This window comes from Xenopus tropicalis, chromosome 6, assembly GCF_000004195.4.
Source record: "Xenopus tropicalis strain Nigerian chromosome 6, UCB_Xtro_10.0, whole genome shotgun sequence".
NCBI lineage: Eukaryota > Metazoa > Chordata > Amphibia > Anura > Pipidae > Xenopus > Xenopus tropicalis.
The window spans coordinates 120,142,442-120,160,894 of NC_030682.2; the positions used below are offsets into that span (position 1 = coordinate 120,142,442).

Consider the following 18,453-nt stretch of genomic DNA (forward strand, 5'->3'; position numbering starts at 1 on the left):
TTTTTAGCAGCTATCTGGTTCCTAGGGTCCTAGTACCCAGGTAATGGTTTGAATGAAAGACTGGCTTATGAATAGTAAAGCACCTAAATAGAAAGATAAGTAGTAAAAAGTAAAAATAACATTAATAATGTAGCTTCACAGAAGCTGCCGAGTCAGTGACCCCTATTTGCAAACTGGAGTGAGTCTGAAGAAGATGGCAGTAATTTAAAAATGAATACCTACTGAAAAGTTGCCAACTAGTATAAATTTATAGTGCATGCCCCAATTTTAAATTTTCCCTAATTTTACACCATTTTTGTGGTCCCATCAATATATAATGCATAATGGGCTTTGTTGTTACAAAAGGGGTGCAGGCCTCTGCTAGCCAGGGAATGTGCATTGATCAATCCCCCCTTTTTGTATGTTTGTAGCAAATTTGGCCAGATCAGTTGCATTTCCATTGCACTTTACTTATATTAGATTTAGCCTAGGAATGCTCCAACAACCCTGTTCTTTATAGCAGAACTAGGTAGTGATGCACAAGCAGTAAAGCCCAGCTGAGGTTTGGAGAGAATGTGTATTTTGATCTGCTAGACATTTCTGGAGACCTAGTTTGAGATTTTGGGTAAACACATGCCCTGCCATAAATACATATGGAACTGTTACTAAATGACTTGTACAACAATATAACAATGTTTTCTTATATCTGTAACCTGTTATTCTGTAAAGGAGGGGAAGGCCAAATATTGGATTAAGGGCACAGTTACACATGGTGAATGTTTGTATTTGTAGTGCCATGTGTTAATAAGGACTGGCTGGATTTTCACAGAAGGGAAGAGTAGGATTGTGGTTCTCTCTTCAAATATCCTTTATGTTCCAAAAGAAAGAGGAAAGGAGCGTGGTTGGGCCATAACGGCCATTTACCTGCTTTGGGGATAATAGTTTGATGTCCTCAGAGACCACCATAATTGTCTACATTATTTCACCACTGTAAAGATACATTTGTAGGATGAACCCCCACCCCCCACCATGACACACACCTTTCTTGGCCTGGATGCTATCACCAGAAATATTTTTTAAATAATCAAGGTTATAAAATTGACTGGAATATGCCTCATATTTGCCTACATAGTGCTACATGGGTCTCCAAAAATTGTCTGCGCCCCAGTGTTCCTGCTGCACCAATAGTAACTTTGCCCCTGAGTATCTTTTATGTTATTTCCATTCAAATGTCAGATATTAGTGCAAAGGGCTGGGATGCAGAGGCTGCCACTAGTGATTTCTGTCTTCTGAGAAATCTTCCATTTGAAAACATATGTAAGATATTGCTATTCAATGTGATGCATAAATCCTAAGCAACTTTATGATAAATCCTATCATAATAGGCTTTTTACTAGGTAGCTAATGTGATCTGTTCAACTGTCCAGCACCTTCCCAGCATATCCCAGACTTACAGGAAGTGCATATGGAAAGGAAGGAAATGCTGTGTATCAAAAAATGATCATATAACTGTTTCTGATTTAGAACAGATTGCAAACCTATGAGGCTTGTATTAAATACAGAACAGGTATGGGACCTGTTATCCAGAATGCTTGGGACCTGGGGTTTTCCGGATAAGGGATCTTTCCATAATTTGGATCTCCATAACTTAAGTCTGCTAAAAATCATTCAAATACTGAATAAACCCAATAGGCTTGTTTTGCCTCTGATTAAGATTAATTATATCAAGTACAAGGTACTGTTTTATTATTATAGAGAAAAAGGAAATCATTTTTAAAAATTAGAATTATTTGCGTATAATGGAGTCTATAGGACTATGGGAGTCTGTGTATTTTAAGAATGAAAATAAAGTTTAAGAGATAAGTAACAGATAATAATACTGCTTCCTTAGAGCATAAAAGAAACCTTTAATCTGATAAAAAAAAAAAAAACCTGAAATAATGATCTTGCATCTTGTAATAAAACCAATGGGGAAGATTTAGCAAATGTTGAAAACAATAATTCTACTTTTTACATTTTATCACCAGTAATTGACTAATATGGAATGGAAGTTTTATCGCCCATACAATAAATCGTTTTCAACTGCTGCAAGATGGAGAATGGTATCCGGAGAAAAAAAGCTGGGAAATACATTGAAAAATCAATTTGGCCTTTACTGAAACCCATTTATTTATTTATTTATTTATTGTGGAATTTTCAATTTTAAAATAATTTTTTTCTTATTAATTGGGGCTTTATAGTTTCTTCACATGGGACAACCAAAGATGTGATCCACCTAAAGTGACTGAGCAGCTACAGTAATGTTTCCTACACCTCTTGCCCTCTCCTTGCTATTGTTCAGCAGATACAGTGCTTAGAAACATAGCTGATTATAGTAGTGACTTAAGATTTAGGTGGCTTGGATCTTTCCCCTATATGCCCACCTAAGGTGGGTGATATTGAGCTAATTCTAGGGCCAAACGATCAAATTACAGCAATGGAGATGGGAGCAAAGATAACATTAATGAGCCCATGTGGTCCCCAATCCAACTAAAAAACTAAACCTCCCCAATTTTTGGCAAGATATCAGCTAGGTAGGGCCATTGGGGGTCCCCATCCACAAACAGATCAGCTGCTGAATCGGACTAAAGGACTCAAATTGGCATCTTAAATCTGCCTGTGTATGCCCACCTTTACTAAAAGTCACTAGAACTTGGAAATATACGAGCTCTTTGCTCTTCTTAGTTCAAGGAACAAAAAACCAACAACAGCGCACAAGGAGAATCATCACTACTGAAGGGGTGCTCAGTTAAGGTCTGATGCTTTAACATTTTTTCATTTTTATATGGAGTTTTTTTACATCAGACACTAGACATAAGAGTTATAGTTATAGCACTCCAGATATTCTTAGTAACCTGAATACTCTGTATATATAAGCTGCTGTGCAAAGTATACAACATTTTCTGGCAGTGGCAATGATTGTGTGATTATATAATACGTGCTTGAAACTATATACTCATGGGTGTATTTGGATATGGCTGAGGTGCTTTTGAAGAGGCATTCATGGAGTAGCAGTTTCTTGGACTATGTCTGCAATACCAATAAGAGAACTGCATCAGACTTGAAGAGGTGCAACTATTGTGCATGGGGTGTAGGTGCATGATGCATCTTGTTATCACTTAAATTCTAATCTTTTCCTGTGCCAACCTGAACTTTCATAGTATAACTATCTGAGAGCAGAAAGCACATTCAGATGGTGGTACCATGAAAGATATAGAGGATAAAGGATAGTGTCTAAATACTTGTGCCTGAGCACTTCTAGATTATAGTAACAAGATATGGAACTAAAAGTGAGCCAATATAATGTAGGAGATCCCCAGGTAGCCTGAAGTTACCCAGCGAGGAGACTTTAGAAAAATGAAACTCTGCATATGTCTTCCCACCGGTGTTTTACATTATTGCTGGTAGGAAAGCATTTGGAGATTCGTTAACTGCAGTAGAGATTTATCACGGGTGGCTAATCTTATAATGTGCCAGGAGCCTAAATCTGCCACTTTGGGTAACTGTTTTTAGGCTTTTTATTACAAGGAAGGGAGTAAAGGCACAAAGACTGAAGGAGTTGTACTTGTGCATAAAGGCAGTTTTGCATGTGATAAAGTGCCATCAGCATTACACAGCCAGCTCTGGAGTATCAGAGTGTATGAGCAGATAGTGGGGTGGGGAGTCAGCTGGTGCAGCACACACAGTCAGAATTGTGCTCTACTTTGACTGACAGCTCTCCCCCCACAGGCTGACTTGTGGTGGCAGCAACAGAAGTTACTGCACCTCCCTCTGTGACTGACATGTGACTTCCCATGATCCTCCGTGCCCATTGTAATGCAACTAGGTCCCTTCAGCCCAAATGTCCATGTTTGTTGTTGTTTATAGATGAAAGCCCCTTACAAAAAGAGATTGTAATTACTCAGACTCTTCTGTTCATCTGGGGACAAGAAAACAATGATGGAAATTCCTATGTACCCTGTATGCCAGGACTGCCCAGCCTCTGACTGCAAGAACATAGCAGCTGGTTGGGCATTCCTCCCCACATTATAAGTGCAAGGCAAGCTCTATTTGTATTGACAAGACATTAGAACACAAGCCATTGAAGGGTTTTGCCACATGATTCTGCATTTGCCCTGCACCAGCACCCCACTGATCCCCCATCCCCAAATTAAAAGAATACTCCCTGTACCAGGCAACAGTGAACCCCCTTCTTATTCCGAAACAATATTGTGGGCATATAGGAGAAACAGCTTTGCAGAGAAGCACATTTTTTTAAAAGTCTAACAACAAATGAAGCTAAGGATTTTATCCTGTTTAAGGGAACGCCAACAAGATTCTACCCCTTTCTCATTCACTGTCAGACATTCTGAAGCTAACACAGCTTCACTAAACCATTTGAATCACAGTCTTCACTAATTTGGCCCTGGGGTGGGAACAGCCTGATCTCGCCCACCTTAGGTGGATATACTGAAGAAAGAGCTATTCATTTGATGACCCCGCTAAATGAGATCTTATAACATATAATCAGCTGAAGTCTGTACCCTGATAGGCCTCATAACTGTTAAGCCTGTAAACTTTGGGGCATAATTATACCAAAGTTGCCAATGATACATTTCCACCCAAACCTGTGTAAATCATGCAAAGTTATAAATCTGTATAGGTGAGTGTAAAATTCTGCCTTGAAAAAACTGAATTATGACTATATATATATATATATATATATATATATATATATATATATATATATATATAACATGTTATATGTCACATAAATATATGTTACAATGTAGATGCCACATAAATATGAAATCACTACATTTGAGCTATACCAGAGGCAGGTAGGGCTCAGTGCATCTCCACTCCTCCTGCTTAATGTTACCTTAATGTATCTACAAAATGTAGCTTATTGCATTTATCGGTATAAGTAGCAGTGTGAGCTGCTATATTGCTTGATCCACAGCATTTGGTTTAATTGGCATTTGCCATATCTCTGCTCCGGGTATATGAAACTCACAGCTTACTGGCTTCTCCTGTTCACCAGTACCTAACACACTCAAAGGATGCTGGGAGCTGTAGTTCCACAAGATGGAGGTGTATAGAAGTGGCATTGCCTGTTATACCACATTTGCAGTGGCTAAAGCATAATCAGAAGTGTTGCATCTCTCCTAAACAATAAAAGAAAGGCATCTGGCATAGCCGAATACTCATATTTAATGAACCATGTCATTCTGAGGCATAAATCTGAAATAAATTAAGTGTACATTTGCTAGGGGAGGGTTAAAACCTTATATAACATTCCATAATATCTGAACATACATTTCTTCGCAGAATATTGTATAAATAAGCATCTTCTTAAAAACAATAATAAATTAAAATTGGCACAGTCCAAAGGGGGTGAAGGGGGGTGCAACTGCAGAGAACTTGCTAAAGGCCGGAGTGGATTTGCATGTGATACCGAAACTCCTCCATTTCCAGAAAGGTTTTGCCACACAGGGAGCAGATGTAGCCCTTTTCCTTGGTATGAGTGCGCCGTACGTGGCTGTCGTGGGCGGCGTGTGATGCAAAGGCCTTGCCACAGTGTTTGCATTTGAAAGGCTTCTCGCCCGAGTGCTGCCGGATGTGTGTGCGAAGGATGCTTGATGCAGTGAATGCCTGAGGAGAGACATAGACAGCACAGTTAGGGAAATGTTCTCAGTGGCACCGAGTCATTTGGGTGATGCGGATGAAACTGCAGGGGAGGAGCTAAGGAATAGATAGCATTTTTGGATGACTCTATATGAGTGTACTCTGAAGTCTTAAAAGCAGTAATACACTGCCTTATACTCTTCTGTATTCAACCGACTGACCGCAGGCCAAATACCATATAAGAGGCCATGGGCACCTTTTTTTTTCATTTAGACCAAAATCCCAAACAATAAGAACCATGGGAAGTGAAGATAAATTGCAGCTCCTCTAAACATCCTCATCTACAGATGCACCATGCACTGGCCGACATGATGGGCTGACAGATTAAATGTTTCCCTATGAATCCAGGAAGCCGCACAATGCAGCCTCTAGCAACTGCCTAAGAATTAAGCAGTGAGACTTTAGCCCCATATGTAGTAAAAGGCACTAAGTTTGCACAGGAGCAGCAATAAGATGTTTGCTTTTAAATAGGGGACCAGTAAATTCTACCGGCTGATTGGATGCTATGGGTTAATGCTTCTGGACAAACGTAGTGCTTTATATTGCATAACACCTTAAGTGTTTAGAAGACTTCATAGGTTTAAGTAGCCATTGAGCATAGGAAGCAGTACAGCAAAGAGAAACCCAAGGTGACAGATTTGGGAACGGGATAACACACAATGTACAGTAGCCACTGGCAAGTCCCCTGTGGGAGAAGACCTTGCTTTCCAACATTCCCCATAGGCACAGTATTAGGGGCACACTCACCTTGTTGCAGTAGACGCACTTGTATGGTCTCTCTCCCGAGTGGACCCTCATGTGCTTGTTCAGGCTGGAAGACTGGGAAAAGCTTTTGCCACAGACAGTGCACTGTAACCCAAAGAGAAAGAGAGTTACTGACTGCATAGATGGAATTGGCTTGTAGTTGGAGGCAGGCAGAATATATTGCAGCAATGTCATTTCTCCTAGATTGTCTGGGCTACAATTATCCTGCAGTAAGGCAGGTCCATCTGTCTGTGCAGTCCCTTACTATAAAGGGTATAGCAAGATGGGTCTCTCTCTCTTTCCTAAAGGGCAGAATGCAGTAACGGGAGCTCCTCTGTCTGTTCACACCCTACTTACTAAGGGCAAAGGGGCAGGGAAGGTAGGTCCCCTTCTCTCTGTGCCATTCTTGTTCTGTGAAGAGAGAACTGATGTGCAGCCTGCAGTGTTGGTAGGGACTGGCGCTGCCCCCAAATGCCATTTCTGCCAGTCAGGAGAAGAATGTGGTATTGATCGCAGGCACATCTCTAATATTACTCACAATGCATTAGTACCAGATATGTGTAGAACACTCAAGAAAATCATCTCAGCTAACTGAGCTGTTAAATAATGTAGGGGGCACGTGAGATGGAAGTGTGCCTTATTGAGTCAGACTTGGATCTATTTCAGCTTACAAGCCTTTCACTGCTAAATAAAGGGCCTCCAGCCAAACAGACTGAGAATGGCAGCAGCAATGATCAGGCTTAACCCTGTATCTGCTGGCCAAGATAAAAGCTTTTCACTGATATACATATAGGGCAGGGTACAGAAGGCTAATGTGGGGGTGTGTGTGTGGAGGAGGAGCATGATCCCCTTGATAGAATTTCCCCTTGGCATAGAGATGGGGTGCCCAGAATTCATTCAGTGACCCCCGCTTAGGGCAGGAAGGCACAGTAAGAATGTACCATCATTTTGTGTCAGAACAGAGTTACAGCTATTTCTTGTGCAGCCAAGCAGGGCCAATGGTGGCCGGTGCCACAGATTGCAGATCACTGCTGTTGAACTTACTCATTTCCTCCATTTCTTTTGTTTGGGTTTAAAAAGAATTTAATGGGGGCAATTAGAAAACAATGGGGGAAGGGGGGAATAGGAAACTGGGGTTAGTTTGCTGTTTCAGTGTGATGCTCTGTAGCCAAATGCAGTTACAGAGAGAAGGGACAGGGCAGCTATTCCATGTGAGAAGAAAGTGTCCCTCTAACTAATACCCAGTCAGAAATAAACATGGCTGGGGGTTAGTTAGGGTGAGGTTCGGGGTGAATTCTAATATACAGCCTTGGATATTACTGAAACTATAGAGGGCTGATGGTTATGACTTCTGATATGTTGCTGATGTTTTCTACTTGTCCTGTAAAACTACAAATCCCAGCATCCCTTGCCAAAAACATTATTTCGTTTCACTGAAATGCTTTTGTATGGGGCAAACGTACCTTGTGGGGCCGGTGCTTCTCATGTACATGAAGGATGTGGATCCGCAGCCTGTCCCGCTTCTCAAACGACCTGTTGCACAGATGGCACGGAAACTTTCTGTCCCCTTGGTCCACACAGCGCGTATACTTCAGGTGCTTGTCCCGGTAGTACCGGTACGCGAACACTTTGCCGCAGCGCTCGCACTTATATCCCTCCGCGGCTGCCGGCTCTGCCAAACGGAACGGAACGAATTCAGCGAATTCACATCATCAACTTCACACAGGGATTCATTGTACTTACGGAATGTTTTCATTTAGAAGTTCGGCTACTTTGTATTCTTGTATCATTAATATCCGAATTAAAGCCGGTTACAAAATAACGTGAAGGAATGCAATAAATTCTATGCTATCAATAAAAAATAATGACCTATATAGTATCCCTTCCCCAGCACTGCTTGTTCTCCCCTTTCTATTAACCGAGATACACAAAGTAACAGCTCCTTTGGTGACATATTTGAATTAGAAGAATAAAGCTATTGAGTACTCAATCTAGGTATTGTCACAGTTTGTTTAATAATCCCACCAGTATCCCAAATATTCGATTATTTATCATGATATCTCTTAATAATTCTAATAATGACAATGGTACAATAACGGGATTAGTGGAAGCTTTATTCAGTTAATAAACGAATTTCTGCTATTAGAGACCCATAGAGTATGGATACAAACACATAATTAGTAGTTATTCCTGATTCTGACTGACTTGGGCAAGAAGGCCCTATAAGAATATGCCACTTGCCCCTGAATATGCTTTCGGCAACTAAAAAAATGTAGGAAAAGAGTTTGTGTTGCATATGGATATGGATAATGATCCTGGGGCTGAGGAATAGGGGGGGAAAGGAGAGGACCAGGGGGTGGGAAAGGGAAATACCTGTACATATAGTGAGAGCAGTAAGGATGTGGGTAAGGCCAATGGATTTGTACCAGTAAAGGGCCAGTACATACCTTCTGTGGGTTGGTAGGGGGGCCTTCCTTCCCCTAGGCCCTTCAGGCTGAGTGGGATGCCGAGGAATTGCAGGTAGGAGTCCCCGTACCAGACGAGCAGCTCCTGCCCGGGGAGAATCTCTTTGCACGACTCATAGTAAATCTCCCCCTCGCACTGCAGCGCAATCAGGTTCTGCTCCTCCGGGAACCGCGCACAATTCACCCGGGACATCCAGTTCCCTGCGGCCCCTTTCCCGTCTATAAAGTGACTGAGCCGCCCCTCATCAAAGATCTGCCATAGGAAGAAACAGCTTAGTGGCACCGTACGGGCATCCTGCTACTGGGCTAGTACATCTATGGGCACTTACTGCCCACAGCCTGCCTGGCAAACACAACATTGATTCCCTGGGCAGTGGGGGCAGTGGGGCTGGGAACCCATTAAAGTGCTTGTGGCCAGTGCTGATTTGCAGCTAAACTACAGAAACTGCGAACAGCAGCGATTTAGGCCAATGTGTCACCCACAGTCAATTAAATATAAATATAAACCTTTAATGTATACCTCCTTCCCCACCTTTACATAACAGTCTGTCCCTTACTTGCTCATGTACGGGCTAATGTAATAATAACAGTCTCCGAAATTGCACCATTTCCACCATTTACTGGGCAACTGATTAGGTTAACAAGAACTGGTGCAAACTTTGTGGCATTTAATTTATTATCCCGTAATCATAATATTATTACTCATTTGTCTGCCTGCTGGGCGGCATTTATATAATTTAAAATATAATTGTGGAATAGTCTCTTTTGTAATCTTACATGGAGAGTTATCTATAATCGAATACAGTCCTGCCTTTATATGTATATTTCATTATTTAATGATACCAATAACAGGGCGCTATCTGTGTATATAGCCTTATAATATCTACCTCTATATCTTATCGTTTCATATTATCATTATAATATCGATATTTATATTTAATGCAGCAATATTTTCATATCGTTCCTTTGCCTACTGACCACCACAGAATTATGTAGCAAGTAATTGTAATTGCACCCTGTACATATACACTACTGACGTCTGTATTATATCTGTATTGGACTGTATATGGACTATATATCATAAAACTGTAAGAAATATTTCCGTTGCCACCAATTCAGATTTAGGGTGAGCTCAGCCTGCTTGTGGTTAGAGTTATATTTAGTGGAGATTAACCTCTGTAATCCCCGTTGTGGTGATGAAACCCATGAGAAATCCAGCACCAGTTTTACTGATCCCTTAGTTACAATAGGAATATAGGTATTACTGTGAGTAGCGCAGTAGTTCCACACTTACCTCCCACATAAGAGAGTTGTCCCCATAAGTCTTTATCTCGCTGGGGTGCACCACTTTGCCTTGGAATGGGCCGAACTTGGCTCCTTTAGGGATGAGGTTCTTGCAGAAGACCCCAGCTTTGGGCAAGGTGCCATAGGAAGTGTCCAGCACTGTCAGACCTGGAACAATTCAGCTATTAATTTCAGGGTGCAATGAGAGTGAATAGGGTTAATAATACCGACAAAGGTTATGGGATTTACCTTCTGGCAACTGCAACGAATCTCTGTCCAATATGTGTGAATCCAGTCCTGAAATAGGATACAATAAGGGCTTCAGTTCGGATATAGTACGTGCTGGCTGACCCAATTTGTTATGTGATAATGTTCTGATACAATGCTGAAATAATATCTGTAATTCTTACAGTTTTCTCCAATCATTATATACACTGTATTCTCCAAATGTAATGTATATGATGAGCTATTGCAGTTCCAATGTAAATCTGGCACTGTGTAATATAATATAATATAATGTATATATAGTATAATTAGTGTATAGTATTATGTGTATATAAGTATTATGTGATAACTGTTATAATACAGAGTCTTTATGAGATTATGTGCCAGACATTAGGCCTAAGACTGGGCTTGTGAGCTCAGGTGTAACATGTACCTGTAGAGCAGGCAGTAGGAATCCGCAGGCCAGACAGGGCATGAGTGACAGTCTGTTGGCTTCTCCTGGAGTCGCTGCCGCAGGTGTAGCCGTACAGAACTGTCTGTAGATCTTCCTCTGTGAAATGGTAAGTGCGGGAGGGCCGCACCTCCAGGCTGGGGAGGCTCAGGGACGCGCTTTTGCACTTCTTTGGGACAATGGGAGACTTGAGTTTCTCCGGGCTGCTGGGGTGGGAGGCTCGGATAGCGCTGAGAGAGTCCTGCTGGCTGTAGGGGACAGGCGGCTGCACCTTAGTGAGGATGGAATAGGCGCCCAATAGCGGGTTCACTTGCGCATCATTTGGGGGCAAACTCTGGGTCAGTAAGGCAGGGAGGTCTCGGAAGTTAAAGGGCCCCAAGTGAGAGGAGTTGGTGACCAGTCTGCCCAGGGATTTCAGCGGGTTAAACATCTCATGAGGAGTGGCCAGTATGTTCATGTATTGGCTAGTGGGCAGGAATGGGGGGAAATAAGGGCCAACAGCTGATGGGCTGATATGAAGTGGGTCACAAGGGAAAGGCCTGTCATTCGGGCTGGGAACAGATAGAGCCATGATCATGGGCTTTGCACTCACAGAACAGGCAGAAGGTCAGTCCCAGACCTGCAAGAGAACAGCAGAAACTTTTGTTAGGGCTACAGAACCCGGCCGGCAACTTGTACCCCCTCCCTGGGTAATTATATTACCCCCCTGCAAGATGGCACTGTATTCTGTATAGCACCCACCCCCCCCCATAACCACTGGTGCTGTGCGCATAAAGCTCTGTATTGGGAGAGCTGCCCTGATGGGCACAGCAACACAGATAGTTCCACTAATAGTAATAATAATAATTCCACTAATACAACTAGACAGACTAATCTCACAGATCTAAATAGATAGATGCATAGACACAGGGAAAGAGATAACAGGAAGATTAGATAGATAGTTGATAGATAGATGATAGATAGATAGATAGATAGATAGATAGATAGATAGATAGATAGATGATAGATAGATAGATAGATAGATAGATAGAGATAGATTATAGATGATAGATTGATAGATAGATAGATAGATAGATAGATATAGATTACAGATGATAGATAGATAGATAGATAGATAGATAGATAGATAGATAATAGATAGATAGATAGATAGATGATAGATAATACATAGATAGATAGATTATAGATAGATAGATGATAGATAGATAGATAGATAGATAGATTAATAGATTATAGATAGATGGACAGACAGATAGAATGTTCTCCCTGTGCTTGAGTAGGTTTTCTTTCACATCCCAAAACATTCTGGAAGATTAACTGGTTTCTGATAAAATTGACCATGGGACTAATGTGAATAATGTACAGTTTCTGTACAGTACTGCGAATAGGCTGGTGCTGTATAAATAAATGGGAATTATAGAAATAGAAAATTAGGTTCAGATATACAGAGATTGATACAGAGTGACACAGTGATTAAAAGCAGAAGAGAAGGGGAGTTAGATACACAGTAACAGACAGAATTTTAGTTTATCTGCGGTACAGTTAGGGGCCTTAGATTACACGCAAACATAGAGAAAGACAGATATAAGGAAAGGAACGAAATAATGAAAGAGAGCTGCATACATATGCAGAGGGATTTGCACTTGTAATTGTAAATAAACGGTATCTGCACTGTGTGTCCTACCCTACTGAAATGTATTTATCTCTAATGCAGAGTATCTGCAGCTAAATGTATATTTAAATACACAAATAGTCATTAAATCTTCAAACACCGGAATGCAGATCCCTTGTTTAGGTGTAAGATATCCGAAAAGAACAGGGTGAAACGAAATATCACCCACATTGTAACCCAATGTAACTGGTTCAGTTTCCCCCAAGTACCCCAAATATAAATAATACATTTTGATTAATTTCCTTAAAAACGGTTGGACATGTAATAAAGCCATTCATGAACTGGTATAATTCCTTATGCTTTCAACGAACACTTTATATTTGTATCTACAGTAATTAGTAATATCCTCACTGTCCCTATTGCGCAAAATACTCGCAAACTAGATAAGTATCAATGAAAACAGCAATATCTCAGATTGTATTCGTTACAGTATGTATTATCCTGCAAATGGATTTATGTTCTTTGTCTTTAATCACTTTTCTTGATTAATTAAAAATAAAATAAAATGAAATAAAACAGCGCCTGGTACAGTGGAAAGAGGACTGGCTAATGCCATGGGCATAATTCCGCTGGAGTCATTAGAGTTCTGTTTAAACTGAACAACATTGTGCCACACTGTGCCACCCCTGCTGCCAACACTTTGCCAGGGCAGTGGAACCGGAAGCAGTTCGGTACCGCTCAGAGCACCTACCAAATGCCAGGAATCCAAAATCTTTGTATTTTCCTAACACTTCTTTCTAACCCTGTAGCGAATGCTCACTATTTATTGCAGAGATTATTTCATATACTTTTTTTTTCTTTTGCGCTAATTTCTCACTAAAATAGCCATTTGGTTTTGCGAATATTTTTGGTTTATGGAGTCAATACTTATTTTTGAGAAAAACTCTGTATAGGTGCCATAAAATATTCTTTTACCATCATTTATTTTTTTTCTTTTTCTACCGTAAAACTTCAATTCTAGTAACAATTCCTGGGACCAAACACTGTTACATTTCCTTCCCATGAGAACATTTCGACTTTTGTAGCAAATAAATACGGATCTCTCAATGCAGGCGTTTGCCAGGTAAGCCCTATTATTAGATTGCTAATTGGGTACCAAATACCGTAATGAAGAGAATCACTTCAAGCCCTGCTTAGTAAGGGATCTCATTGACTTGCACCGTCCCCTCCCTGAGTTGGTTTAAGGTGCTGCTTTGCAATCTTATCTATCTGCAGCAGCTTCTTTAACAGGTAATTAAGTGATTGCTGATAGCAAAAGTCATGCCCAAGGCAGGGGATATATTCACTCACACAAAAGGGAAAAAGAAAACAGGGAGATTACCTAAATATTGTGCAAATTTAGCCCTGAATTCTCCTAACGCAAAAGGATTTTGACATTCATTGCCTTTTCTTTGCATGCTGAGTAATTAGTGTTTCACGTTGTGTTATTTATATAATTCGAAATTTACAATCAACAAAGCAGCCGCAATTTTTTTTTTGTTTGCTATTTTTTGTGTAGGTTTTTCCTTTTCCTGTTTGGATTCGCAGGAGAAAAGAATCTGCATTATAATTAATATACTTTTTCGTATAAGCTCTATACTGGCCAATATAAAAGCCTGTGGTTTAAATGTAGATGGTAAGCAAAATGACACAAGTTATAAGATCTAATCTAATTTAATTAAAACAAATATTCAGTATCCATTAAGTTTCGGCACTGGCTTTGGCATTGATAGTCATTTATACATTGTTACATGCAATAAAGAAACACATAGGGGCAGATTGATCAAAATGTGAGTTTAGAGCTTAAAAAACTCACCCACTGTCTATTCATTCCTATGGGATTTTTAGAAGCCTCTTTATCAATGCGTGAAAGTTAGAACTCACCATTTTATAAATTCTAAAAATTCCATAGGAATTAACAGAACATGGGCAAGTTTTTATGTATTAAGGCTAAACTCACATTTTTATAAATCAACCCAATGTATAGGTTACAACGAATTTAGTCTACTGGATGCCGAGTATATTTATAACCAATGTAATTCTCATTTTTATCAGATACAGAAAAACGATTCACACGGAGAAAGAGAGAATTTCAGCTTGGATTTCCAGCCAATATCCCAGCGAGACTCTACTCGCTTATTTACAGGGTGTTGGGTTAAACAGTCCCCGCTTACAATAACCTTTATTTAATTGTCAATAAACAATCCGCACAATTGTTAAACGGGCAGCAGCTTAAATCTCCATGAATGTGATCCGATGGCTGAGATCAATGGCAAAGCTATCACTGAAACAAAACGGGGTCGTGACACACAAATGGAGAAACACGGGGTCAGGGGAAGAGGTCACCAATAATGAAGCCATCGCTCCACATTAACAAAGCATTGAGCCGCCCGTCTGGCTCCCAGAGGTTGCGCTAAACCGCAAATCATAAGGCCAATGGCGCACTTAGCGCTGCTGGCTGTGCCAAACACCAATAAATCGGCGCTCTGGGGGGATCAGTGGGGTTAGAAGGGAATTGTACTTACTGTTATGACTGAACCCTCGCTAAATCCAGATAATCCTCCAAGTAGAATCCTGCGGCCCCGGCTCATCCCGTACTAATGACTGATGTGTCCTGCTGGGCTCTGGCGCATCTCTCCCTTTGGTAAGTACCAAGCCTGGCGAAGAGTGCGGGCTCCTACTTGTGTCTGAGGGCGGCACAAGGCAGATGGTGTTAAAAGGAAAGTCAGGAAAGGGGGTGGGGGTCATGTACAGTCCCAAAGTGTGTCCTGAAAAACTGCATCCCACCTCCCTCCCACCAAACCCCCAACAGCCATTGGCTGGAGATCTGCTCATCTTCCTTTGGTCACTGGGGACCCGCTTTGCTAGGCTGCACTGCTCACCCTACCTGCAGATTGATATATAATGCGGATTGATATATAATGCGGATTGATATATGTATATAATGTATGTATATAATGTGTGTATATAATGTGTGTATATAATGTATGTATATAATGTGTGTATATAATGTGTGTATATAATGTATGTATATAATGTGTGTATATAATGTATGTATATAATGTATGTATATAATGTGTGTATATAATGTGTGTATATAATGTATGTATATAATGTGTGTATATAATGTGTGTATATAATGTGTGTATATAATGTGTGTATATAATGTGTGTATAGCCAGAAAGGCTCCAGGCAGGTTGGGTAACCAAGCACCAACTCTGACACCAGCTGGGCCCTTTGTGCCATTTCTGCCCACACTGCAAAGTCCCCCAAAGCACGTACCCCCAGACTCCCTACTAAATTGATATATTGATCTCATCAGTAATTAGTTAAATGAGGGAGACAGTCTACTAATTACTGCCAGAAAGGTGGCTGTGCCTGAATGTAGTTCTACATAACCAGAGCAGATGGGATCATCCAGGTTCGCTCAGCTCCTATTCCCAGCCCTGGTTGTAGGGAAGAAATATGCATTAGCGGCACACATAGCCCTCTGGCAACATATAATCGATGTGTTTGTGTTTTCCTCCAATAGAGATGATGCCCACTTAACTAAATCAAAATATGTCAAAGCAGGGATTCTAGGAACCGGCCATTAAACAGTAGGGGACTGCTGGCTGTGTTACTAATTCTGCTCATTGCTCAGGCCTTGCTGTTTATATAGGGCCACACATTTGCGCAACCAATATAAATAACAGTCCTATGGGCTAAACGTAGCTCTTAACGTAGAACCTTAGGGTTCTGTACATAGTATTACAAGCCCAACGTTTCGGCCAGTGCTGGGGACCTTCATTAGGTTCGCTGGTCACACTAGTGATATATAATATACTAAACCTTATACTAAGGTTAAGCGTTAATTTTGATTTGGTTCCAATTGTCTCTAATTGTGCAACGTGCAACGGTCATTGTGGTACCGGTTCGACTGAATAGAAAAACCAACAGGTTGGAGGGCAACTGGTTATCGCTCTTGTTCCGAAGATCCGCTGCCCCCTAGCGGCGCAATGAATGGTGCGCTATCCCTGTGATAGTGAGCGCTGACTGCGCTGCATGTAATAGAATAAAAGCCACCTGTAGCGCTAGGGAACCGAACCCTGCACCCAGCCCGGGCACTGTCCTGCCTGTCACATCTCTAACTACCCACTTACACTGTACCTGCTAAATACAACCAGTTCCATTAGGAATTTCCCAGTCACCCCAGGGTGGGCAGATAAGTGCTCCGAAGTCCATTCATTACCCTGGGCTGCCCATTATTATGCAGTGAGTCGGCACAGCAGGGGGAGTAGGGGCTGCCCACACGCCTTGCACCGAACCTGCCTACAAAGCTTTGTAATGCCCCATAGGATTACTATAAACAGGCACCTGGGGGGGCAGGCCAATGGGTCACCTTATCAGCGCTATTGGGAACAATAAGTGGCACATTAGCACTTAGAGGGGCTCATTAATCAGAGAGAGGGGCCTGACACCATGCTGCTCTGTGTGGCAATAACATTGTACTGTGAGTGGCTCTGTAACCTCATGATCTGTGGGGGGCTCAAACCAGCATTGGGCAAGGACCCCCTTACATTATAGCAATGTTACAGAGATATAAATCCTTTGCTATATCAGCCTCTCAGTACAGGCCATAATGTTATTTCCAAGTCTTACTCTGACCTTCTAGGGCTTTCCAGGCCATCATGGTAATAGGGCATATTGCATAGTTTCTAGCTCCCTCACAGTCAAAATGATGGTGCCCTGGGAGGGTCAGAATACAAACCAATATTGACTTTTTTTGGCTCCTGCTAATGAGCCCGAAATTCCACCTGACTCAACCCAAATGGCAAACATGCATTTTACTTAAATCTAATATCTCAGCAGTCCTCAGATTGGGCCACCCCAGGAATAGGCCTGGGTGACCTTATGGGTGCCAGCCAGACCCAGACTGGCAATCTATGGGTTCTAGCAAATACCAATGGGGCTGCTGTAAGATGCCATAGACGGTCACTATTTATTGGGCTGGGGGGGGCTGTTTGTGCCTCTGTGTCCTTGAAATGCCAGGGCCTATTTTGAAATAAACTAAAAACAGGGCAGAAGAATTTGCAGTTCTGGCAAAACTACATAACTGGGTCACTGAGTTGTAGGTCTGTCTGTAACTAGGAACTTGTTCTATACCTTTTTTTCCCTTCTGATTGTAAGTTCTGTTGAGCAGTGCCTTCTTTACCTCTTTTTTGTATGTACAATGGATGTTCAATGTATAATTCCATATATACCCAATATGTGCTGGAATAATAATGATAATAATAACTCTGCACTGACTCCTGACAGTTTACCTTATAATACTTCTCTCTCCCATTCCCTATAGGGGGAGCCTCTGATGAAGGTGCAAGACAAGACTTGTGTTCCTACCAGTACACTGTGGAGCATGTTCAGTTAAAGTTCTAGCCCAGAGGGGGACACAGTGTGGATGAGTACGGCTCCATATACAGGCACAGGGCCTTACAGAGGGAACCAGCTAAGAAAGTAAGCACATAGTGGCAGGGAAATAGAAAGCTCTATATTTGCTGGATGAGCAGCTTAGGCCCCGGGAGATGGAAGCACTCGCTGGGTGAGGATATTGATACGCTGGCCTGGGGGGGGGGTGAAACAATATAATGTGTTTGCAGTAATTTTATTCTGACTGCTATAGCTCACACAGGGCAGGGTTACCCCCTTTTCTGGAAAAAATTATCAGCCTTTCTATAGCTTTATGTTTTTCCCAACTGATAACATTGGTATCAAGCATTATATTTACTGGCTAGACTGGTAAAATACTGGCCAGGAGGCAACCCTACATGCACTATATGGCTTGGGAGGAACTCTCCCTAGTGTATGTGCAGTAGATACATTACATTTATCAGCAATAAAGCAGCTTCCCTGTGCAGTGACTCTACCTGCCATCATGTTGCCAGGGGGTAGAAATTCTCAGTTCAGAGTGG

At 41.5% G+C, this 18,453-nt stretch overlaps 1 protein-coding gene across 1 annotated transcript; it reads right to left on the bottom strand.

Annotated features, from left to right (window-relative positions):
• Positions 1–5,335: 5,335 nt before the first annotated feature.
• prdm14 (PR domain 14) lies at positions 5,336–15,231 on the bottom strand. The gene is made up of 8 exons (XM_002937078.5): positions 15,031–15,231; positions 10,837–11,473; positions 10,428–10,475; positions 10,189–10,346; positions 8,877–9,147; positions 7,893–8,101; positions 6,433–6,534; positions 5,336–5,652 (listed from the first exon to the last, which is right to left on the bottom strand). The coding sequence occupies exons 2-8, from the start codon at positions 11,429–11,431 to the stop codon at positions 5,425–5,427; spliced, it is 1,611 nt and encodes a 536-aa protein (XP_002937124.2). The 5' UTR covers positions 11,432–11,473; positions 15,031–15,231; the 3' UTR covers positions 5,336–5,424.
• Positions 15,232–18,453: the final 3,222 nt, after the last annotated feature.